This window comes from Oncorhynchus nerka, linkage group LG28 (genome assembly GCF_034236695.1).
Source record: "Oncorhynchus nerka isolate Pitt River linkage group LG28, Oner_Uvic_2.0, whole genome shotgun sequence".
Lineage (NCBI taxonomy): Eukaryota > Metazoa > Chordata > Actinopteri > Salmoniformes > Salmonidae > Oncorhynchus > Oncorhynchus nerka.
The window spans coordinates 64,445,740-64,470,218 of record NC_088423.1 but is presented as its reverse complement, the minus strand read 5'-3'; the positions used below and the strand labels follow the sequence as shown (position 1 = coordinate 64,470,218).

The 24,479-nt window shown below is 43.1% G+C and overlaps 3 protein-coding genes and 1 long non-coding RNA gene across 4 annotated transcripts; 2 read left to right on the top strand and 2 right to left on the bottom strand.

Annotated features, from left to right (window-relative positions):
• Positions 1 to 284: 284 nt before the first annotated feature.
• Positions 285 to 12,545, top strand: LOC115113531 (alanine aminotransferase 2-like). Its single transcript, XM_029641303.2, has 11 exons — positions 285 to 873; positions 3,565 to 3,654; positions 4,756 to 4,864; positions 5,287 to 5,420; positions 5,633 to 5,876; positions 7,100 to 7,179; positions 7,297 to 7,433; positions 7,934 to 8,108; positions 8,216 to 8,371; positions 8,611 to 8,723; positions 9,224 to 12,545. The coding sequence occupies exons 1-11, from the start codon at positions 553 to 555 to the stop codon at positions 9,333 to 9,335; spliced, it is 1,671 nt and encodes a 556-aa protein (XP_029497163.1). The 5' UTR covers positions 285 to 552; the 3' UTR covers positions 9,336 to 12,545.
• On the bottom strand, positions 339 to 1,853 carry LOC135565594 (uncharacterized). Its single transcript, XR_010461723.1, has 2 exons — positions 1,735 to 1,853; positions 339 to 1,296 (listed from the first exon to the last, which is right to left on the bottom strand). It is a non-coding gene; the product is annotated as an uncharacterized LOC135565594 (long non-coding RNA).
• Positions 12,546 to 13,140: 595 nt separating the features above from the next.
• cdca9 (cell division cycle associated 9) lies at positions 13,141 to 16,082 on the top strand. The gene is made up of 10 exons (XM_029641302.1): positions 13,141 to 13,302; positions 13,382 to 13,513; positions 13,611 to 13,651; positions 13,759 to 13,807; positions 13,881 to 13,939; positions 15,140 to 15,192; positions 15,335 to 15,421; positions 15,607 to 15,697; positions 15,774 to 15,860; positions 15,943 to 16,082. The coding sequence occupies exons 1-10, from the start codon at positions 13,194 to 13,196 to the stop codon at positions 16,000 to 16,002; spliced, it is 768 nt and encodes a 255-aa protein (XP_029497162.1). The 5' UTR covers positions 13,141 to 13,193; the 3' UTR covers positions 16,003 to 16,082.
• Positions 16,083 to 18,205: 2,123 nt separating this feature from the next.
• Positions 18,206 to 23,314, bottom strand: LOC115113529 (dnaJ homolog subfamily A member 2). Its single transcript, XM_029641301.2, has 9 exons — positions 23,180 to 23,314; positions 21,932 to 21,991; positions 21,536 to 21,762; positions 21,305 to 21,385; positions 20,996 to 21,129; positions 20,477 to 20,673; positions 19,612 to 19,756; positions 19,366 to 19,493; positions 18,206 to 19,007 (listed from the first exon to the last, which is right to left on the bottom strand). The coding sequence occupies exons 1-9, from the start codon at positions 23,255 to 23,257 to the stop codon at positions 18,822 to 18,824; spliced, it is 1,236 nt and encodes a 411-aa protein (XP_029497161.1). The 5' UTR covers positions 23,258 to 23,314; the 3' UTR covers positions 18,206 to 18,821.
• Between the last annotated feature and the right edge of the window lie 1,165 nt (positions 23,315 to 24,479).

Below are 24,479 nucleotides of genomic sequence, written 5' to 3'. Positions count from 1 at the left end.
ATTGAAGGTGTGGGCAATGGCAATTCAACCTAACCGGGGAAAATTCAAACTTTCTGAACGTTGCAGAAGAAACGTAACCCGTTTGGGTGATATTACTCTAACAATTGAAATACATGTCTTAAAAAATGGATAGCAGTCAGGAGGAGGTAAGATCAGGTGGGGCCATTCTAGCCAATGAGAGGGAAGATACATGTCCGAAGAACAGCGTTGGTTTTTGTCAGGGTGTCACGTGTCCTACTTATATCAGTACACCCCTAACAACCTAACAATTACGAAACAAATGTTAGATGAAATAAGCCTCACGTAGCAATTAAGCAATTCCATTTTTTGTAGACCAAATTCGACACTCTCTTTGACCTCTATACTAAAACTCCTCGCTGAGTGAGCGGAAAAAACGAAACATCGCCACCTGCTGGAGAAGATAGATTTCGTGCCCAGTTATCCCTCTCGCATCGCCTCTTCCTCATATTGCCGTTCTTCATGTACAGCTAGCATTAATTTCCCTCGTCGTGGTTCAAACTAACCTGCTGCATCGACTTCAACATCAACATCATGCATCGACTTCAACACTTGGCAAATAGATCATTGATTGCTGGTGTTTTTGACCAGTCTCCAGCCCTTGTGCGGACAAAGGCTCGGGAGACCGCATGTTTAGTGCAGTCCATACGACTCAAAACACAAGGACCGGTTGAACAGTATGGACTGAAGCGATTCAGTACAGCTGAGGCAACCGTGATTTTGAGAGAGAACGGCAAGATGCGAGAAAAGACTCTGACCATGGACACCCTCAATCCGCAGGTGAAAGCGGTGGAGTACGCTGTGAGAGGACCCATTGTCACGAAGGCTGGGGACATCGAGAGAGGCTTGCAGCAGGTGAAAACACATTGCCCACCACTTTAGCTACATAGCGAGGGGGTGATCAATGGGTGAGCTTGCTAGCTCATGCTAACCAGCATTTACCGGCAACTAGCTATTTACGTATCCGTAACGTTGGCACATCCTCCTCAGCATATTAGCTAGCTAGCTAGTCATGGATATGTGCTCTCATGCTTTATACTATCAACTAAAATAGCGTATGACAGTTGGGGAAACGGGCAAGTAACGTTAGCTTGGTAGCTAGTTTATCTCGAAGGATAGGTGTAGCGTCTTGGCTCAGTGCTGATACAATGTTGCATCATCATCCTCCAGTCGCGATGCATTCCATCCCGTTGAAACGTCAGGTGTGCGATAAGGAACCAGTCCTGCCTCGTGATTTCCTCAGCCATGGTGGTCCCTCGTGGACGTGGCAGTGATGAGCTTTGACAGAGGGGACCAACAGACAGTGAATTTCTAAATCTACCGTCTGTGATTTCTTCTTTGTTTGATTCTGGCAACGGAACCTCAAGTCTGAATGTTGACTACAATTACATTTGAAGTCGCTCTTCCTGTTGTCTGCGTGGTTGGTCCATCTGCAGGTAGGACTTTCGGACGATCCACAGGAAATAATTATTAACAACTTTTCATAGCACTGGTAGTGCGTTCACATGCCTTGCCGAACATGTAGAGTGCGCATGTTTACATGGTTTTACGGCTGCTCCAGGTGATATAATTCTGAACGCAACTCAAGTGCTTTGAACAGTTGGTCTAATAATACGTTCCTGTGGATGTATTGGCTGAAACTCCTACTCGCAAAAGAACCAACCACACAGACAACCAGTAGGGTAAACATATTTAATTATATTTTTAAAAAATTACCTGGGAGGACCAGTTCCAGGATCAAACACTCAACAACAACACAAAAAGCTCTGAAGAAGGCCTTGAGGCCGATACCTAAAGATCAATAAAGTACAGTGATACTAGAAAGAGCAGCGGGCGTGGCTTCTATTTTCTCTCATGCTATTCAATTGTTACCATGCACCTGATATAGCTCAACTCTGCAAGTACTTAAATTAAAAATATAAAAAAATCGCAATCAAACACTGAAGAATCCCAGAAGGCAAAATCTGATTCCCAGGCAATGATGAGCTTAGCTAGTGAAAGCTCAACCAAAGATACTAACCCTTCAATCAGTGGCTCAACTGCTACTCATGTACACATTGTGCTGTTTAGCGATGCCTTTAAATTAATATCAGGGCAGAACTTGTGATCCAGACTGTTGTGTGGGGAAGTCGAGGCAAGTTTACTATCATGATGGAGATGAGCAACAGCACAGATATCCTTTTATTTACATGTAATTCTATGAACGACAAGATCAGTGTACCGGAATTCATTCATTCAGACTAATGCTGTGACTGACCTATAGCCCACACTCCACTTGAACAAAAGTTACCTTCAAATATCTATTCACACTACTCTTCTTTCACTTTAGTCTTACACTCACTTGTTTCTCTGTCACGTTGGATAAGTTGATTGATGTGTGCCTCGGGCACTGGCAGTTCAACTAATAATAGCCCTGAAACAGGTGCCTGCCTTGGGGTCGGTCGGAGCACGTGATCCTCGTACCACCCTCACAGATACAAGACCACACTAGGGTTGGTTGCTTTGTCATGTCCCCAGCATACTCTTGTCCAAAATATGATTTAGATGTTGGGCCACCACAAGGACATTAACATGAAATGGTAGGCCTACAGCACTTGGGTTAGGCTAATACATCATGTAATGGATGGTGTCAATCAATCACAAATTTGTTTACATCCCTGTTAGTGAGCATTTAATCCGTTGTCACCCATTGTCAAGATAATCCATCCACCTGACAATAAGCTGATTTAAACAGCACGACCATTACACAGGTGCACCCTGAGCTGGGTACAATAAGGCCATTCTAAAAATGTGCAGTTTTATCACACAACACAAAGCCACAGATGTCTCGAGTTTTGAGGGAGCCTGCATTTGGCATGCTGACTGCAGGAATGTCCACCAGAGCTGTTGCCAGATAATTTAATGTTTATTTTTCTACCATAAGCCGCCTCAGCCTAGTGGTTAGAGCGTTGGGCCAGTAACCGAAAGGTTGCTAGATCAAATCCCCGAGCTGACAAGGTAAAAATCTGTCGTTCTGCCCCTGAGCAAGGCAGTTAACCTACTGTTCCCCGGTCGCCGAAGACCTGGATGTCGATTAAGGCAGCCCCCCACACCTCTCTGATTCAGAGATTCATTTCAGTTGAAGGCATTCAGTTGTACAACTGACTAGGTATCCCCCTTTCCAACGTAATTTTAGAGCATTTGTCAGTACGTCAAACCAGCCTCAACCGCATACCACGTGTAACCATGCCAGCCCAGGACCTCCACATCGGGCTTCTTAACCTTTAGGATCGTCTAAGATCAGCCACGGGGCTGATTGGCTGGGCCTGGCTCCCCAGTGTGTCGGCTTGGCTGCGCACCTGCCCAGTCATGTGAAATCCATAGATTAGGACATAATGAAATTATTTAAATTTTCTGATTTCCTTGAATGAACTGTAACTCAGCAAAATCTTTGAAATTGTTGCATTTTATATTTTTGTACAGTATAGTTCTTCATATGTGTAGGGATATTTACAAAATTCAAATTTTCTCTCAAAATGTATCTAAATGTACCTTTCTTCCCTCCAGGGTCAGAAACATCCCTTCACTGAGGTCATCAAAGCCAACATTGGAGATTCACATGCCATGGGGCAGAAGCCAATCACGTTTCTCCGTCAGGTGAGTGGCAGGGATGTGTCAGGAAAAGTGTGGTCTTGCGAAGTCATATTTATATCACCTGTCCTACCACCATAACCACAACAAGGTGAAATAGACTTCAAATAGTATTCTGGCAGGACGGCTATCTGTTTATTCCCAGTTACTAAATCAGTCATCCTTGGCTGGGAATCAGTTTGGTCGATGAGGCTGCACATCGACACATCGTTTGTTTAGGCTACTATTTGCACTCTGAAACATTAGAGGAACGTCCTCGGCTCATGGAGAGGTTGGAAACGGGATCACCTTTATTAATACTTAATAATACAGTAATCTCTTAACAGCAGCATAAAATGTGTTATCTCTATCTGGTATTTTAGAAGAAATGCCTCTAAAAACTACTTACTGTTGTATTTCACCCAGCAAATGTGTATTGGATTGGCTAACTGGGCATGGGCAGAGTGTGGGGTGTTCTGGTCTCTCCTAGTGAAAGTGCACATTCCAGAGATGGGTCAAAATGATGTCCAGTCTTGTGCTCTACATTGTTATAACAATCACCTAGGGCAGGGTGATATTGAATTCATTTAAATGTATGTTTTTGTGTTATCTTCCAAATGCCTATATCTCAATCTATTTATTTCCATTTTTTTTAAATGAGCGTTAATGTCTGCTTATTCTCATGTTGTCTTTTTGGTCTCGTCTCATTTGCTCCTTCTGTGCTGTGTGCAATGACTTGTAAGCTGTGCACCTTCCAATATACACACACACCAAGCCCCTCCCCCTGCCACTCACAACAACAAAGATGAGCGATCATTCCTTCCTTTCTGACAAGCGGATTCAACTCGCTATTTGCATTTGAGGTTTGGTCCAACAGAATTAGTCAAATACATTTTTATTTGTCACATGCGCTGAATATAACCTTACCGTGAAATTCTTACTTAGGAGCCCCTTACCAACATTAAGAGTAAAAAATTAAAAGAAATGTGTTTTTTTCTCCTGCTGGCTCACCTGGGTGGGATGCTTATATAATGCTATTTACATAATATGTCAATTAAATTGTGAAGGTGTCTGTGTGTCTTGATGGGGTTGAAGTTAACATGGAACACCTCCTGTCTGTATGTTCAGGTGGTGGCTCTCTGCTCATTCCCAGAGCTGTTGAACAGCCCTAGTTTCCCAGAGGATGCCAAACAACGTGCCCGTCGCATTCTACAGGGCTGCGGGGGACAGAGCTTGGGTGTGTACAGTATGCCTGTCTGACTGCGCTGCACTCACATTCCTGTGTTGAAATATAGCCTAATAATATAGCTTTAAATGCTGACCCAAGTGGGAGCTTTGGCCTTCTGTGCACTGTTGATGGGTTCAGAATTGTCACACTGACAAATAACAGGATGCTAGGTTAAGTTCTAATGATGCTCTGGCCTGAGAAATGCAGAACCTAGCAGTGTTTTGGTTACAACAATATGCTTTTGAAACATTATTTCTGTGGCATACCTTTTGCTGCAAGATATGGCTAATAGTTTATTTGAAACTGCATTGTACGGTGGAGCTAGAAAGTGTATGCAAGTTGAAGTTATCTAAGCTCTCATTTATTTCCTGAAACAGAACATGAAAATACAATCCAGAGTTGATACCATATTGTGTGTGTTTCAACTCCAGGGTCGTACAGTGCCAGCCAGGGAGTGGACTGTATTCGGCAGGACGTTGCTGTCTACATAGAGCAACGGGATAAGGGCGTGCCTGCCGACTGGGACAATATTTACCTAACCACCGGAGCCAGTGATGGCATCGTGGTACGTCTTTAGTTCTCAATAATCCTCTTACAAACAAGAGTGTTGGTTGGTATTTGTTTAATCTGAGCAGTCACTGAAAGTTCATTGGATTTATTAGGTATTTTCATGTTTTTGACAGTGAGTTATTTCTCTTATAACCAATATCGTTTTAATTCTGGATGCTTTCCTACTAGTTGTTGATGTTGTGAAACGATATTCTCATCTGACCGTAGAGCATCTTGAAAATGCTGGTGTCGGGCCAGGGCCGGTCCAGGAGTGGTGTGATGATCCCCATCCCTCAGTACCCCCTGTACTCTGCAGCCATCTCTGAGTTGGAGGCCGTTCAGATCAACTACTACCTGGACGAGGACAACTGCTGGGCCCTGGATATCAACGAGCTCCACAGAGCCTACCAGGCTGCCAAGGAGCACTGTCATCCCAGAGTCATCTGCATCATTAATCCAGGCAACCCTACCGGTGGGTCTCACCAGCCAGAACAATGAGATTAGGCTCCTTATGTAATGTGGCTGTCCAGTGTTCAACACATCTAATACCAGTATCACACACACATCTAATACCAGTATCACACACATCCAAGACCAGTATCCACCACATCCAAGACCAGTATCCACCACATCCAAGACCAGTATCCACCACATCCAAGACCAGTACCCACCACATCCAAGACCAGTACCCACCACATCCAAGACCAGTACCCACCACATCCAAGACCAGTACCCACCACATCACATCCAAGACCAGTACCCACCACATCCAAGACCAGTACCCACCACATCCAAGACCAGTACCCACCACATCCAAGACCAGTACCCACCACATCCAAGACCAGTACCCACCACCTCCAAGACCAGTATCCACCACATCCAAGACAACATATCCAAGCATGAGCATCTCACATCTATATGTTGCAAATGTTTCCCATGTCCCATAAGGCCAGTAAACATGATGATTATCTTTTAAGAGGTAGCTATGTTGATACTGTACAACCATTGAAACAAGCAACTAGGCCAAGGGTCATGATGTCATGTTGTGTAAGATATTATATGTGGAACCCCCTCTACTCTGCTGTGTCATGTAGGGTAGCTGATGGGTGTTTATAGCCTGCATAGGAAACCGGATCGGTCTTCACCAGCTGACATTAGGGTAAAGGAATCTGACTCCCTCTTACATAGCTGTAACATAACTCGGCAAAGCTGTAACTTAATAGTCTGCCTGACACCTAAGTCTTCCTGACTTCAGAGTCTGGAAAGGCTCCACTGTTGTAGGCAAGATGTGTTGATAATGAAGGAGGCTGTGTTTTTTTTTTCTGATTGGTTCTCCCCTTTCTCACTCAAACAGTCACATTAACAGCCACACAATCAAAGCCCAAGCCAACTTCTGTGTGAATACTGCACTAACAACGGGCTCCTGTCCACACCAGTGTGTCACAGTTCTCCCTCGCTGTGTACCACCTGAATCGTGTCCGCCAGGCTAGTAACCGTCCGTGAGGCGATACTGTGGTCCTCTGGTTTCCAGCGGCCTCCATAGTACAGTACATTCTGTCTTTTGTAATCATGGTATCCCCTGTACAGATGGAAGGCACATGTAGAGTTGCTCATGTTCTCAATTCCAGCACTTGTGGTGACCGCTCTCCCTCCCTCTCCCCCTTCTCTCCTTTCTTTCTCTCTGGCAATATTCAGGTCAAGTGCAGAGTAGGAAGTGCATCGAGGACGTCCTCCACTTTGCATACGAGGAGAATCTGTTTGTTATGTCCGATGAGGTAATTATTTGCTACCATAGTGTATTGAACTGAACGGACACTGACTATTTCTCGACTTTTCCAGTCCTATGAGAAGTATCAATTCTCTGTTGATGTAATCCTCTTGTGTGTGTCCAGGTGTATCAGGACAACGTGTACTCCCCAGACCTTCAGTTCCACTCCTTTAAGAAGGTGCTCTACGAGATGGGCCCAGAGTACTTCAACACTGTCGAGCTGGCCTCATTTCACTCCACCTCCAAAGGATACTCAGGAGAGTGAGTATTCACATCCACGTGCCCCTCGCACGGGGTCACTATTTCCCCCAAAGTACCCTTAAAACACCACACGTTGTCTGTGCTCACTCTGAATTCTCTGTCTGACCCCCATAAGTAGTCACTGACGTACATTACACTTTCCTATGTATCCGTAACCGGCTGTCCAGCTCTTATAGCCCCTCAGTCTCATGTGTTTGATCTGCAAGAACACTATAAAATGTTAGCCGCGTTGCCTTTGCGCGACAGATCCGCCCTCTGCTTTAGCCAACTCCTCTGATTTGCGTTGTCGTGCTTGTGTAAACGTCAGACGGGTTGGCTAAAATCACAACGCTGACTACCAGGCCCACAGAGAGACGACGCCCTTTGTATGCAGACTGACTGGCTCATCAGATTGTCCTTGCCATGGTTTTGATCTAGGATAAAGTCCCGTTTGGTTCTATTGCGTGTGACTGTGTCCCCAAAACTAACGCTCCCCTCTCCTCGGTCCTCCTCCCCTGCAGGTGTGGGTTCAGAGGGGGATATATGGAGGTTCTCAACCTCGACCTGGCGGTCAAGGCCCAGCTGGTGAAGCTGCTCTCTGTGAGGCTGTGTCCCCCTGTCTCTGGACAGGCTGCCATGGATGTCATCGTCAACCCTCCTCGGCCACACGAACCCTCCTACCTCCAGTTCCACAAGGTCTGTCACTCAATGTTCGGGGGGCTCTAGGCTCTAGGTTTAATTTGTTAGTGTTCAGTTTCGATTGTCATCCAAGACCCATGTCTGACCTCTGTGTTGTCTTTCAGGAGAAGAGCGCTGTGCTTGGAGCTCTGGCTGAGAAGGCCCAGGTGACCGAGCAGACCCTCAACACGGTGCCTGGGATCAAATGTAACCCTGTGCAGGGAGCCATGTACGCCTTCCCACGCATCTTCATCCCCCCACGAGCTGTGGAGGAGGCCAAGGTCTGTTCACTTAACACCCATTGAGAAACCTGCTGAAATGTGATTCCACTCTACTCCCATTTGTCCATTAGTGAATTTGTCACTTCTCAGCTCACTCATAAAACTTGCGTGGTGTAGGTACTGTGTAGGTACTTGCGTGGTGTAGGTAGCTGACCACAAATTGGCATCGGTATATAATTGTATGCCTCCACACCCGAAACTAGAAAAACAGGTTTGTAGACTGTCTCTCTCTTCTGCAGTCCCTGGGAATGTCTCCTGACATGATGTACTGTCTGAGACTGCTTGAGGAGACTGGCATCTGCCTTGTTCCAGGCAGTGGCTTCGGCCAGAGGGAAGGGACCTATCACTTCAGGTAACTGTTCAACTAGCAGAAACATTGCTGACCATCATACATTTATAGAGACATAAGAATTTAGAGAAGCCTTTCATGAAGATTGTCTGTGACGACAGTGTTTTGTTTGTCCTGATATACCAGTTGTATTCAAATCAAATTGTGACAGTAGCTAGTGAGTTACATTGAAGCATTGTAACCTAACCATTACAGTGCCACATCTACCAGGCTCAAATTGGTCGGCAGTGACATCTCGCTTGTATAAGTAAACTAAAAAGATTTAACTGAGCTGGAAATTGCAAATATTACACTAGCCAGAGAGGAGCTAACTGAATAGCTGGCCTCCATTCATTCCAGATGCTGTGTTTACTTTGCATTGATCTCTTCCTTCCTGTCTGTCTTTTGCCCGCTAAGGAATCTCTCATGGACAGATTTACGTGTAGCAACATTCGTGAGATTTTTTACTTCTTGCGTAACCGAGATTACCTGCTAAATTGTTTTTACATATGATTTCCCCCTAGAATGACCATTCTGCCCACGACAGAGAAGCTGAAGGTGCTCCTGGAGAAGCTCCGGGATTTCCACATCAAGTTTCTGAAGGAGTACGCGTCACTGGAGGAACCAAAGAGATGAGAGTCCAGAGGATGACACTCGGGACTCACTAGAACAGTTCAGATAGTCCCCGTTTGAGAACATTTAACACGCGTAAACAAAAACAGCGTTTACAGAGGTATCGACTAACGCTAATGTAAAGAAAGTAAACCCTTTTTTTAACTCTACTAGTGTAACCTATGAGTTCTTGACGTTTTATCTGATTTTAGGAACAGTACTTGTGTTTTTAGAGACATTGTGCCTTTGTCAGACGAGGTAAAAGTGTGGGGAGAAACGATGCCGTCTGTACAGAGATGTTAAAGGGGCAATCTGCAGTTGCCACCAACATTTTAGGACTTATAAATGAAATTGTAAATCGATGTACCCATTTGATTCTTGAAGAATACAACTTGGGCATGCCTCATAAGCTGTCGTACCCGATCAGAACCCAAAATATAAGCTTCGTAAATGTAAACAAACACTATATAGCCTTAACATGGTTAAAACTAATGTTGATATCATGGATGATCAGTCCTTGCATCCATAGCTCTGGCTATGAATTTGGTTACAATTGTCCAATCCCATCCCTCAGATTTTTATTGAAACTGGCAGTGAGGACGTTTTATTGTAACTACAACTGATTGCCCCTTTAACACTAAAGCAATGTACTTTGTGATGTACTCAAAGGTGCTCTATTATAGAGGACGCACTGGGAAATGGGACACAATGTTCTGATGACATTTTCTCTAGCACTCCATTTACTTGTTTTTGTGCCCGAGAAGTTTACACCGTTTTGTATTTTCTATCCGTCTTGAGTCTTTTCTGTCTCCTTAAGAGGCATTTTGTGTGAGAGCTCGACGCAATGGGGCACTGTAAGTGCAAATATGATCTTCGAACCAGCTGTACCTTTTTCAGTGTGCCAAATGGAACAGGGGTAGTTTATGTAGGTCATGGACTCCGGGACAATGAGTGCTGCTACATCAGCTCTTGTCCAAAACCCATTTCTAACATAACATCCTATCAGTACAAGTCATACAGCTTTGAGCCTGCATAGCTTCCTGTTGGGCACATGTTTACCCACACAGTACGTGGCATGCGTGACACTGATCTGAGGTGTCTGTTGCACTTGGATAGTGGTGGCTTTATGGCTGTCATTCACATTTGTATCACAACTGAGAAAGTGAGTACGGTTACATCTCAGATGGTGGGTTGAATGCACTTTGTTTTTTTGTTTGTAAAATGTTTGTGGGAAACCTTCTGCCCGTATCTATCTTTCTGCAAACTGCAGGAAATGTCATTGTGAAGTGAAACACTACAATTTCATTTTTTTGTAGGTGGGAGATGGGCGCAGTGACCCACATAAGGCTGTCTAAAAGCTTCAGTTAAACCAATGAATTCAGGCAACTTTTATTCTGACACCAAAACATCTCATTTCTATTTTTGTATGCAATTTAATGCTGAATGACCTTGGCAGCCATTCAATGTATGAAACTCGACTGACCTCAAAACATGAATTGTTTTTAACCATTTGACAGCAATGAGGTACCTTCAATGGCGACAAGCTATAATTTACATTGAGTGGTTTTTGAGAATGTTTTTTTTTTTATGCACATTTTCTGCTAAATGTTTGTTTTCATTTGTTTGCCTGGTTTGTATTCATCATTCTTCATGAGCTGAAAGTTAACTGCAACTGGAAAAGGTTTTGGGTTCAACATCAATGTGCTTATAAATATCATTTGAAGTAGGAAGTTTACATACCGTAGCCAAATATATTTAAACTTAGTTTCACAATTCCTGACATTTAATTAAAGTAAAAATTCCCCATCTTAGGTCAGTTAGGATCACCACTTTATTTTAAGAATGTGAAATGTCAGAGTAATAGTAGAGGGAATTATTTCTTTCATCGCATTCCCAGTGGGTCAGAGGTTTACATACACTCAATTAGTATGCATTGCCTTTAAATTGTTAATTTTAGCCCATTCCTCCTGACAGAGCTGGTGTAACGGAGTCAGGTTTGTAGGCCTCCTTGCTCGCACACACTTTTTCAGTTCTGCCCACACATTTTATATAGGATTGAGGTCAGGGCTTTGTGTTGGCCACTCCAATACCTTGACTTTGTTGTCCTTAAAGCCATTTTGCCACAACTTTGGAAGTATGCTTGGGGTCATTGTCCATTTGGAAGACCCATTTGCAACCATGCTTTAACTTCCTGATTGATGTCTTGAGATGTTGCTTCAATATATACACATCATTTTCTTCCACAAAATAGATGGCATCATGAGGAAGTGCACCAGTTCCTCCTGCAGCAAAGCACCCCCACAACAATGATGCTGCCAACCCCCATGCCTCTCGGTTGGGATGGTGTTCTTCGGCTTGCAAGCCTCCCCCTTTTTCCTCTAAACATAACGATGGTCATTATGGCCAAACAGTTCTATTTTAAGTTTCATCGGACCAGAGGACATTTCCCCAAAAAGTACGATCTTTGTCCCCATGTGCAGTTGCAAACCGTAGTCTGGCTTTTTAATGGCAGTTTTGGAGCAGTGGTTTCTACCTTGCTGAGCAGCCTTTAAGGTTATGTCGATATAGGACTCATTTTACTGTGGCTATAGATACTTCTATACCGGTTTCCTCCAGCATCTTCACATGGTCCTTTGCTGTTGTTCGGATTGATTTGCACTTTTCACACCAAAGTACGTTCATCTCAAGGAGACACAACACGTCTCCTTCCGGAGTGGTATGACAGCTGCGTGGTCCCATGGTGTTTATACTTGTGTACTATTGTTTGTACAGATGAACGTGGTACCTTCAGGCATTTGGAAATTACTCCCAAGGATGAACCAGACTTGTGGAGGTCTACAATTTTTGTTTCTGAGGTCTTGGCTGATTTCTTTAGATTTTCCCATGATGTCAAGCAAAGAGGCAATGAGTTTGAAGGTAGGCCTTGAAATACATCTACAGGTACACCTCCAATTCACTCAAATGAGGTCAATTAGCCTATCAGAAGCTTCAAAGCCATGACATAGTTTTCTGGAATTTTCCAAGCTGTTTAAAGACACAATCAACTTGGTGAACAACAAGTTTTAATGACTCCAACCTAAGTGTATGTAAACTTCCGACTTCAACTGTCGTTTCTAACTGAAATAAGGCTGTTAACCCCTGTTTTTTCTTGTTTTGGATATGCATCATTTTTTTCATAATTCCAAATTTGCATTTTTTATTTCTGTTTTGTACAATAAATACTTTTGAGATCCATTTTGAGAGATGATTAAAAATAATTTGACTGAAACTAAGGATGCATTTACACAGGCAGCCCAATACTGATATTTTTTATCTGTAAAAACAGATGTGATTAGTCAAAAGACCAATTAGTGGGAAAAAAGATCAGAATTGGGCTGCCTGTGTAAACGCATAAATGGTCTCTGAAGATGTATCCAGAGATTCAGTTTCATGCGATATGAATTTAATTTAATGATTGTACTTGGGGAAACTACTGAATCTAATGTTTTGCCATTTACCCAAACATCAGAAACTACAATGACACAGTTCAACAATAAACAGTCTACCATCTAATACAGGAGGACAATTCACTCTCCACCAGTCATTGAATACCTGCATGTCACACTTCCACCGAAGAGAACACCAGCTTTCCAGTACTGAGTGCTGAACTGTTGATAGATCTTAAACTTGGCTATATTTTAAATGTATATTAGATTGCCCCACAGGACAAGGGTGCACAGTTTTTTCCTAGCCCAGCACTAATGGTTAGTGAGTTGAGTTATTAGTGGCCTCAGGTGGATTCTAGGGTTAATTGACTGGTCAGGAGCACCTGGTGTCCTTAAGGTTATAAATCAGTGTTCAGCAGATGTGGCAGCAGGGGGAACAAGGCACACTGATGAAACCATGGCACCAAGAAGGATAAGGAAAGTCAGCAATCAGTCAGATGGGCAAATTAGCAAGGAGATACGCCAAAAGCAAGGGGTGCTTTTTATTCAACAGTTTGAGAAAGAAGGTACTAATTTCATAGTAGGCCCATCCTTACCGTCTGTTTTCCTCAAATTAACTGAATTCACTATGTTGCCCCTTTACAGCACAGGACCGTATAAATGAGATGGAGGCTAAATTGGAGCAGACTCTTGCAACAGTCGATCGGGTTTTTAAAGTGGAATTGATGAAAATGCCACCTGCGCTTCAAAAAACAGTGATAATAGATTTAATTAATGGTGTGATTTTCCAATTGTATTTTAAATATTTCTTGGAATGAATGCATGCATGCGCGGTGACGTTTTATTTCAATTGTTTCCCCCTGTCCTTTCCTAGCGGATGACATTTCTGCAGGTGAAGTCACCATCGCCATAAAGGTAGGACTAAACATGGATTATCAGACCGGCTGTAAATGGGTTAATGCTGCTTCCTTGTGGTGTACTCTGGAAATGGGAGCAGCTAATTTTTTAAATTTTATTTCCAGACCGAATCACCCGAGATTCACCAGCCTCTCACTAGGAAGCTTAGTAAAGGTAATGGTTTATTTCCTCTAGTTAAAAAGGATATGAACTTGTCGTTAATTATACATTTTTCTTATTTCTGTAGTGAAAGTGAGTGAAGGTGCATCAGCTCATAAAAGGAAGGCTACAACAGAACCATCAAAGGTAGCTAGCAATTCAAAGGGCTTTATTGGCATGGGAAACATGTTTTACATTTCCAAAACACGAAATGGATAAACAATTAAAGATGCAGTAAACATTACTCAAGTTTCAAAGGAATACATTTCAAATGTCATATGGCTATGTAGTGTTATAATGTACAAAAAATAAAACAAACATGGGTTGTTTTTACAATGCTGTGTTCACTGGTTGACCTTTTCTTGTGGCAACCGGTCACACATCTTGCTGCTGTGATGGCACACTGGTATTTCACCCAATAACTATGGGAGTTTATCAGAACTTGATTGGTTTGAGTTATTTGAGGGACTGTGTAATGAGGGAAATGTCTCTATGGTCATATATTTGGTAGGAGGTTAGGAAGTGCAGCTCAGTTTCCACCTCATGTTGTGGGCAGTGTGCACATAAGCAAACCTGGCTCTCAAGAGAAGACTGGCTATGGCGGCCTCAATAGCAAGACTGCTCACTGAGTCGATACATGGTCAAAGCTTTCCTTAAGTTTGGGTCAGTCACAGTGGCCTGGTATTCTACCACTGTAATTTGTTTAGGTCCAACTAGCATTCTAGTTTGTGCTGTTTTTTTGTTAGTATTTCCAATGTTAGGTAAATCTTTTGTTTTCTCATGATTTGTGTGGCTGAAGCGGTGTTGGGGCTCTGTGGGGTGTTTTGTGAACAGAGCCCCTGGACCAGCATGCTTAGGGGGCTCTTCAGGTCAATCACTGTCGGTGATGGCTTTATGGAAGGTTTGTTACTTCCTTTTAAGGTAGTTGTAGAATTTAACGGCGCTTTTCTGTATTTTGATAATTAGCGACCTAATTATTTGGTGTCTTATGTTTGTACACGTGTTTTTTTGCAGATTTCTGCATGCTGACTCTCAATTTGGTGTGCCACATTTTGTGAATTCTTTGTTGGTGAGCGGATCCCAGACCTCAGAGCTATGACGGGCAATTGGTTCTAACTGATTGAAATATGATATCTGCCCGATTCTAATTGGGATGGTAATTGTATGTTCCGTTTGATGGTGTAGAAAGCCCTTCCTGCCTTGTCTCGGATCGTTCACGGCGTTAGGCAGAGCTAGGTAATAGTTTAGCTCGACTTTATTTGCGTGTCATTAGGCTGTGTGAAAAAGGTAACAAACTGGGCATTTCCACTTAGAAAATTGACTAAATTGTGTATTTTTGTTCTAAAGGGTTCCAAGAAAGCCAGGTCACTTGCCAATAGCTCCAGCACTGGAAGCCTACGGTAACTCCCTATATATTAATCATTCCCGGCGAGGAACTGGTGGTTGCTAGTTCCAGTCCACCACTCAAACACACGATTTGAACTAATTCAGTCGTGTTCGCTGAAACGTCTTCTGGTTGATTCTGCTCATTTGTTCTTGCAGGTGTGCCACACCCACAAACACAAAAAGAACCAAAACTCGTCGTGCCAAAATCAGTGATCAGTCTCCACTGACTGGAACGAAACCCAGGTTTGTCTTCACTTATCAAAATCCCTTATGGAAAAAAAGATTGCAGTCAGTGTAGTATAACTGAAGTTTTTCTGCAATTACTGGGTCCAAAATACCGTTTGTCGACTGAAGTTTAAAAACTCATCTTTTTAAGGGACGCTTGAGTTAATCAAACTAATTCTGTCCTAAATTCTCCATGTTTCTAGATCTGTTTTGCGCTCAGCCAGTGACGACTACCTGTATTGCTCCCTGCCTGGATTGTCTCCACATGTAATGATCTCTACATCCCATGGAGAGGTAACGTTTCATATTGAGGTTGTTGGGCTTTAAGTTAGGTCGAGCAGTCTAAACCAGTCACTCATTTTCTCCCAAGACCTTGTGCCTCTCGGATGATACTGTTGAAGATGTCGACATCGGGTTACTGGATGACATGGCTGTCCTCCAGATGCAGAAGTTGATGGTAAAATGTATTCTGTTCATTTAATCTTGAAATTAATCATTTATCACCTGCAATTTAATTCTCACTCATCTTTCTCAATTAGAAACTGATGGACTACCTTTTCAACAAAGTCAAAGCGAACCAGCCGCTGAGTGTGCAATGATACCAACACAGCTAATATTGATCCACTAATGCCACCTATGCATGTTTTACTTACTATAAATAAAGATTTGTATATTAGTCTTTACTGGCTGGTGAGTAATATTTAGCCCCACGAAGTTGGTTGTGAGAGTCCTATTGAATGTTTTGTATTGATAATGGCCAAACTGAATGATCTTGCAAGCAGTCACCTAAAATGTTCTGCTTGAGCTCCTATTCCTCTCAGGTAATTTTCTATAAGGTATTGTGGCACTCATCAGTCTAGCACTACTTACAAATACATACAGCCCAACTTATTGTGCCTGAATTTCACTTTATGGTAAAATCTGCTGGGTGATAATGACTAACTGACCACTCATTTTCTGACCCTAAAGGACAAATGCTAATACAATTTGACTGGCTAATCATACGCTGAAGCAGTCCCACTATGACACTGAATTAGATTTTGTGTACGCAGGGGAGAAATCTAATAGAACCGGACAGTTGAGTTACTAACTTGATCTGATGTTGCAAGCTATATATATGCTTAACATGGGAGGGGGGGGGGGCATACAGTAGGCGCCTTAGACAGGCCTAACGGTGTCACTGCGGAGGCCTCCATGAGCATGCCCATTAGGTGTCGGAACGTTTGCTCCTTCAATGCATTCAACTGATTGTTACAGAATGCTGTCCACGCACTATTATACATGCCATTAAAAGGTGACCATGGCTGTGGACTCATAAGGAAGCTCTAAATCCTTGTAGGCTCAGGGCTGCGGTCACACATCTTGTGAGGATCCAGGGAGAGACAGAAGGGTAATATCTCACTTATGCCTGGCCCTGGAAGGCGAACTGCAGAAAACGCCTGTTCCGGTAACACAGGGCCCTTGCGGCTAAAGTCTAGAGAACGTTAAATCCAGAACTGGACACAAGCGTATTTTTTTTCAGAACCAGGAAATAGGTTGAGTGAAAGCAATCTATAACTCTTGATTGTGCCCTTCTCCAGGAGGTCAGGTGTTGTGGGTAAATCGGCCGACAGCATCGTTGTTGGGCTGGGAGTGTGGCAAGGTTCACGCGTCATGCGGGTTCCAGTGAGTAGCCTAACTTCAGCATTCGATGGCCCGTTCAGCGGGGCTGAAGAGCAGTCCGGGGACCACTGGGAGCTTTCTCAGCGTCTCTTATTGGGCTTGGGTGAGCCATAACAGGGAAGAGTCTAGCTCTCTGGTCATGAAAGCAAACACTTGCAGAGGTCCAGCGCTAACATGAGCACTGAAGAGTTCCCGATGCGGGAAGCTGTCGTAGGCCTGTGTCAGCGTGTCCTTGCCACAGGTCAGCCCAGCATCTCTGAAACTAAGAAAAGCCGAAGGGTCATCAAGCTAAGGCCGCACGCATTGAGGCAGAGCTTCCTTCGGACTCCGTGTGATCAGAGCCTCGGAATGACTCCACAACACTGGTTAGAACCTCCACCATGTTGGGCGTGTCATCCTCCGTATCCCTAACGTGCTTGATTGGATAAGAGTGGACAGCATGTCATAATCCCAGCTGAGTCCTGTTGCATCCCCCATGCGAGAGGGTGTGCTAGATAGAGGGCCCTGAATTAGGGGGCTGGAAGGAACGCAAAAGCGTTTTTAGCTGCTATAAGGAATCGACCTAAGTGAGGCTCTTTGACTTTATACTGGGGGGGTGGTGCAATCGATTGAGGGCTTAATGCCGGACGCTGGTAAATTGTGAAACTAGGCCCAGTGTTCTCAGATATAAGATATTTATGCAATACAGACTCAAATTAACAAATAGTGACCTAAGACTAAACCTCTACAATAACCTGGCAGGAGCTGAACAGCACCTGCATAATGTATTTTCCATGAGCCTAGCTATGACCAGAGCTGGAGCTTGTTTAGACTTATTTATGCAAGACATGCACGAATGGCTGCTTGGTAAGCAACGCTAACAGTGGCAGCTGTGTGTGTGTGGGGGCTTGAACATACCTACCATAGATTACTCGTCTGACAGCAATGCCAATGCTATTGAGGGTACAACTCAGGAAGCATGGTGGAAACCCTCAATGGTGCTGCCCATGCTAAAACATCATTTTGGCCACTAGAGGCCTCTATGATACCCATCAACATTAATGACAAAGGACTGAGGTGGTAACTAAAATATAATTTTCCTGACCGATGACATAATTTCCCAGACAAGGACAAGACAGAATCAGACATCCAGTATTGCTGTTTGAGATTTGAAGAACGTTTATTTAACAACTTAATAAACCTTGTTTCACAGAAGTTATGCTGCTTTTAAATAGTATTTTTTTCCCAGCGTCGCTCAATAGGTTGGATGTTTAATCAGTGCAGGAACCAATGCGGTCTTAACATGCACCAGGGTTGAGGACAGATAGGTGATTTCCATTTGTATCACCACTGTATAAGCGCAGCTGATATAAAGCTCACCGACAATCACTTTCATATTATACATAATGTTGTCTTGTTTGAATTTAATATATAGAAAGGAAAACAAAAGTAAAAACCTACAAAAAGAAATCAAGTGGTAAAAATCAAGCACAGATACATACAAACCTAAAAATGCGATGTTTGTGTCCTGTGTCCTTTCAGGATCTTCCTCCCCTAACTCACACCTCACAGTCCAGAGGCTGAGGCCAAAATGGCATTTTATGGTTAGTTTAAATTAAATTGTAAATACTATGAAAAAATGAAAGTTACACACCAATCAAAGGAGAAATGACCTTTTCCCATCTTATCTGGTGTTGCCACAAGGAGAGTGAGGGATGCGTGATCGGGATGGAAGATTGGGCGGGTGCAACACATACATTCTCCCCTGCGCCAGATGCTACTGGTGGGCACACTGCACTCCAGGGCCGTGGTGGCCTCCCTCGTCATCTGAGCTGTCGTTGTAGGCCTCACGTCGTCCTCCAGACGAGCCCTGGCTGACGTCGTAGTCCTGCAGGTCCACCTCCTCCGCGTCCCCAGACACGATGGGAGCCTCGGCACGTGTTGGCAGCAAGTCCTCCAGCTCCTAGGGGTTGACAGAGGGTCACAGAAAATTAGAAAAACTATGTCTAGTTAGCAAAGCCCCCTATTCAGCATGCAGTTCTCGTTACAAAACCCTTAAATAAGTACCGTAGCTCTTAAATACCAATATCATTAGTAATGGTGTTTAAAAGCTGAAGTAGCAGATTCACATAACAAGGGCTGTTTTTTTAAACGATATATAACAAAGTGCCGCTAAACATAACTAGTATGGTCTGGGTCAAAATCCTAATCTGTTAGGAATGATCAAATTGTGTCATTCAATCCCATAATAGAACAAACAGTACCATAATATTCAAGCTTGTGACAGAAATGGACACGTCTTTTCATAGTCCATGACTTACATTGAGTTTATCGGGGCTGATCCAGTTGTTTTCTGGGAACTGCACATCAAATTTAATATATAGGTCCCCTTTTTCAAATGGATTACGGTACTGTGGCATCCCTTCCCCTCGAACAACTCTGACAGAGCCTGTAAAATAAACATTGTATTAAAAGAAACATTGCTTTCACATACTGCACGGATTAATATTCACATGCTGTTGTATCATCTTCCACATGTAAAACTAGTAAAAATATCAAATTCTTACCTGGCTCAATGACTTTGCCAGCAGCATACTTGACTACAATCTGTCTGCCGTCTAAGTGTTTCAACGTAAACTGGAATCCACAAAGTGCTTCGACAAGGCCAATCTTATGGGTCATGTGCAGGTCATGGGCCGCTCTTTTGTATGTCTGTTGGCATGAGAAAACAGGCAGTGTCAATATAGTAAGAGACATGGTTATAGGCCAATTTAAAATAACACTTGATAGAAATGCAACTAAACCGATACTGCTGGCACATAAATAATGAACATAAGATAGCAGCAGCAGCAGCCCCCCCCCCTCCCCCCAGGAAGCGGTGCATATACATCCTGTCAGGGTACTGTACTGGTCTGTTTTCCACATGAGAGGCTGGTGCCATTAACATGTGTCTGTTCTCCCATCTTCAGAGGAGTGAGTCTGGAGGTGACAATGGAGTGGAAATGCTAGGACTACAAGATTAGGAACTACGTGCCACTCATGACTATAATTAATACCAAGTTATGCCAGACATGCAGGGGGCTCAGAGGGTGGGGGGACAGTACTGGAAACTGGATTACAATGTGTTCTCATTGGCCTAGCAGCATCGTGCTGTCACTACAATCTGCTCCCAAAGGATCCCAGTCAAGAGTGCTGGAGGACCCAACTCAGCCAGCTGGCCGCTTTTGTTCAACCAGCTACTATTCAACATTCGCCACCTATACTATACTCCTCATAGACATGCGAGACATAATAGCTGAGTAATAACAAGTTTACACATCAATGTTGCAGCTTCACTAATATGTTTCACATTGTAATATTGCCCTTAGTTAACAAGAGCCAGTCTTAAGGTGTGGGGACCATGGTGTCCAGAGCACAGCAGTTAATCTCTACCTCGTGCTCCTTCTCTTGCAGGACGAGGACAATGTCTCCTGGCTCAACCCCAGGCGCCTGGTCAGCTTCCCCTCCGAAGGTGATCTTCTGCCCATGCTTCATGCCTTTGTCGACATGGACCTCCAGGATTTTTACCTCCTTGCTAACCTTCTTGCCCTCGCACTTTTTACAGCGGTCTTTCTCATTGATGACCTCACCTGTGGGTATAACAATAGAAGTTTAGGAGTCAAAGCCTTTTTACTAACCACTAGGCTACCTTGGGCGGCAGGTTGCTGGATCAAATTCCCGAGCTGACAAGAGGGGAAAAATATCTGTCATTCTGCCCCTGAACAAGGCAGTTAACCCACTGTTCCCCAGTAAGCAGTCATTGTAAATAAGACTTTGTCCTTAACCGAATTGCCCAGTTGAAAGTTTTTAAAAATTAATATATATATATATATATATATATATATATATAATTAAAATCATGCGTATCTGGGTACTACAAGTATAGGGTTTCTAAACTGTACTGTTACTTACCTTCCCCATTACAATCAGTACAAACAGACTGCATCTGTTGGACCATCCCAGGAGCCAACTGTCTGATCATGATGCGCATACCACGCCCCCTGCAGGCCACACACTTCTGAACTGCGCCAGTCTTTCCACCCTGGCTGTTGAGAAGTTAACTTTTAGTCTAACACACCAACAAACCTACATGATCAACACGTATGATGCAATAATTGACAAGCAAAAACAGCAAGATCTCAACACTGCTTCATGTGGGCTAGAGAAGTAATTGAGGGAAAATTGTTCCAGATACAAAAGGATGAAAGTGGAAACACTTACCCATTACAAGTGCCACAAAGAACATTCTTGCTCAGCTGCAGTTTAGTTGTTTTTCCATTGTACAGGTCTTCCAGTGAAACTCTAAAAAAACAATGCGCATAATTGGAGAGCGTAGCAAGGTCATAGAAACCACAGGTCACTTAAACAGTCAGACAATTAATCATAATATAAAAAATATTTAATTATCACTCAAGAGATCTGTGACACCACCAATAAATAGACTAAGCTTACTTGAGTGGGTGAACCATGTCCTCTCCTCTTCGTCTACCACCATTTCGGCTGCGCCCCTGTCCGCCCATGAAGCCAAAGAGTCCACCGCCGAAGATGTGTGAAAATATGTCATCCATTCCCCCACCACCACCACCTCCTTCTCGCAGTCCCTGCTCCCCATAGCGATCATAAAGCTCCTTCTTCTCTGGATTAGTCAACACTTCATATGCAAAGCTGATCTCCTTGAACTGTTTTTGAAGGAGACCGGTGTACAGTAAGTGTTATGACATTTACAGATATTTGTTAACATTCGTTTTGCATCTACTCATTAGTTTAAGGAACGATTGAACCCTTCCTCACATTAGACCACATCGTATCCCTTCCCCCCAAAAAATGTACTTCAAGCCATTTCAATACCTTGTCGCCAGCATTTGGGTTTTTATCGGGGTGATATTCCTTTGCTAGCTTCCGGTATGACTGAAAGAAAAGGCAAGCACATGAATACAACAAGGCACTGGTTTCGATTATTTATGCTGGCTAACGTTAGTCAATGAGTTGTATAACCATTTCCACTTTTTACGTAATCCCCGTAGTGGTCATCAATTAAATATTGACAGGAATCTGACGTTGCTTTTTACGGGAAGGTTAGTTAGCTGGCCTAAATTAGCTAGCTAGTAAATTGAACTTAAAATAACTGCGGAAGATAGCTAACTACTATATGCACGTTGACGGGCTAGCTAGCCACCTTCTCACAATGACTAAAGTAAACTACTGGCTAAACAGTTAAAATGTTTTTCACAACTATTAACCAGCTATGAATCAAATTTTCCCCCAACAAAATCAACCCAAAATGTCCGACCTTGGAGATTTGGCCCCAAAATGCCATTACTGTGAATGAATCTGTAAACACGTGAGTTAACGTCGTAGGTTAGCCGGATAAATAACGCAACTAGCCAGCTAACTCGTTTGGTGGCACACACTACGTTAGCGAAGAGTTAGTTAAACGTTAAAAGATCAAACCTTGATATAGTAACTTATCTATAGCAACCTGGTATGAGGCGACTCGGTTGCGTCTTTTATCTGTTATAAGCAGACAGACGCACGAGAGTTAGCTTGCTACTAGCTAGTCATTGTCTTAGTTAGCAACCACCAGTCTGGAAAAACGTAAACAAAACTGCTAATCCAGTGCTATCAAACGAGTTGATACAGTGAAATGTTTAATATTTAACAATACAGTGCGTATTATGTCGACTCTAAACTAAAAGACAGGCGATAGAGCTACCAACCGCATGCTAACTTTTACAAAAAAGATATACTCGAAGCCGGCGTTCGTTTTACGAGATGCCATCATTGTTGAAACTGAAAGCTAACGTAAGCGCAAAGTACAAACATCTAAAAGACTTTGCGCCAAAGACAGAAGTAGTTTGCTAAAACATTAAGGCAGATAAATTGTAGTACATGACACACAGTTAACAAGTATTTGCTGATCGACGCTAACGTTTGTTAGCAAGAAACAGAGCTAGTCAAACTAGCTAACGTTACCGTTTCTAGGCCAGACTAGCTTTTAGCCAGAATAACCCATTTCCTGTTTCTACGAACAATTCAAACTCCACAGCACCTAGATTAAATTTAATTCGATGAATCGGGAGCTACAGTCAACGTTACCTTTTTCAACTCATTTTCAGTGGCAGTGGGGGACACCCCTAGTATGTCATATAATTTAGTATCGACAACGTTCGCCATGATGAAGCTGGAGATCGGACCTTCTGCACGGGAAGGGAGAAGAGAAAGAAGAAGAGCCGGTCGAAAACGTCACACGTTGCGTCAACTTTAACCTTTCTCCTGGCGTTAGAAAAAAAGAGGTGTATCTCAATAATAGGGGTGACTTCCTTTTTTTCACCTCATATATTTTCTCCTCTCTATTATACATGAGAAATTGATTCAGGTATTTTACAAGGCAGCAGCTACTCTTCCTGGGATCCAGAAACATTAAGGCAGTTTATACCATTTTAAAAACATTACAATACATTCACAGACTGTGTGCCCTCAGGCCCCTACTCCACCACAACCACATAGATACAGTACAAAATCCATGTGTGTGTGTATATATGCATGCATTTATCTGTTTTTTAAATCAAATTTTACTGTTTGCATGAGTTACTTGATGTTGAATAGAATTCCATGTAGTCATGGCTCTATTTAGTACTGTGCGCCTTCTGGATTTGGGGACTGTGAAGAGACCTCTTGTGGCATGTCTCTAAGATGAAACTTTGACAAAATCACAACCACACACATACAAGCTCGCACATGCACTTATAGACACACAGTATTTGCTCAGTCTGTATATTTCTGTATGTGCTTTAGGAGTCATTTGTCCGCTCTTGGTTGACACCGTCCACCATATCTTTACATCAAGGCCTACAGAATCATATCATTGGGTCTATGTTGGTAGGAATATGAACTGTGTATCGTATCCATGAGGTGTTGTAATGACTGGAACCTGGAACAAAAGGACACTTGAGTTCACATAACTTTGTGACTGATCATTTGAGTATTAGATTACTATGGGTCTATTTCAATTTAGGCAGATTGAGAATTACAAGCACCACAACACCCTCTGTTGACCTCTGTGACTATTTTCATAGATTATTTTTTGTGGGTTTCTGAGGGCTTCGTTGTAGCTTCAGACCCCATTGTTACTTGTGGCACTCTGTGTCTGTCCTCTGCCTTTTTAAGACAGATGAAGCCATGAGCGCATATCCTATTGTCTAATGCAACATGACAGCAGAGAGAGAGAGAGGTTGGGATGTTGGGTGGTGGAGAGAGAGATTCGGCTTCTATGACTGATGTCTGTCTCCGTGTTTTGTGTGTCTCATCTAACAATGGTGTTGCAGTAAATTAAGTGAAGTAAAATGTAATTGACATTGATTGCTACAGACACTAATGGACATACACTGCATGCTAC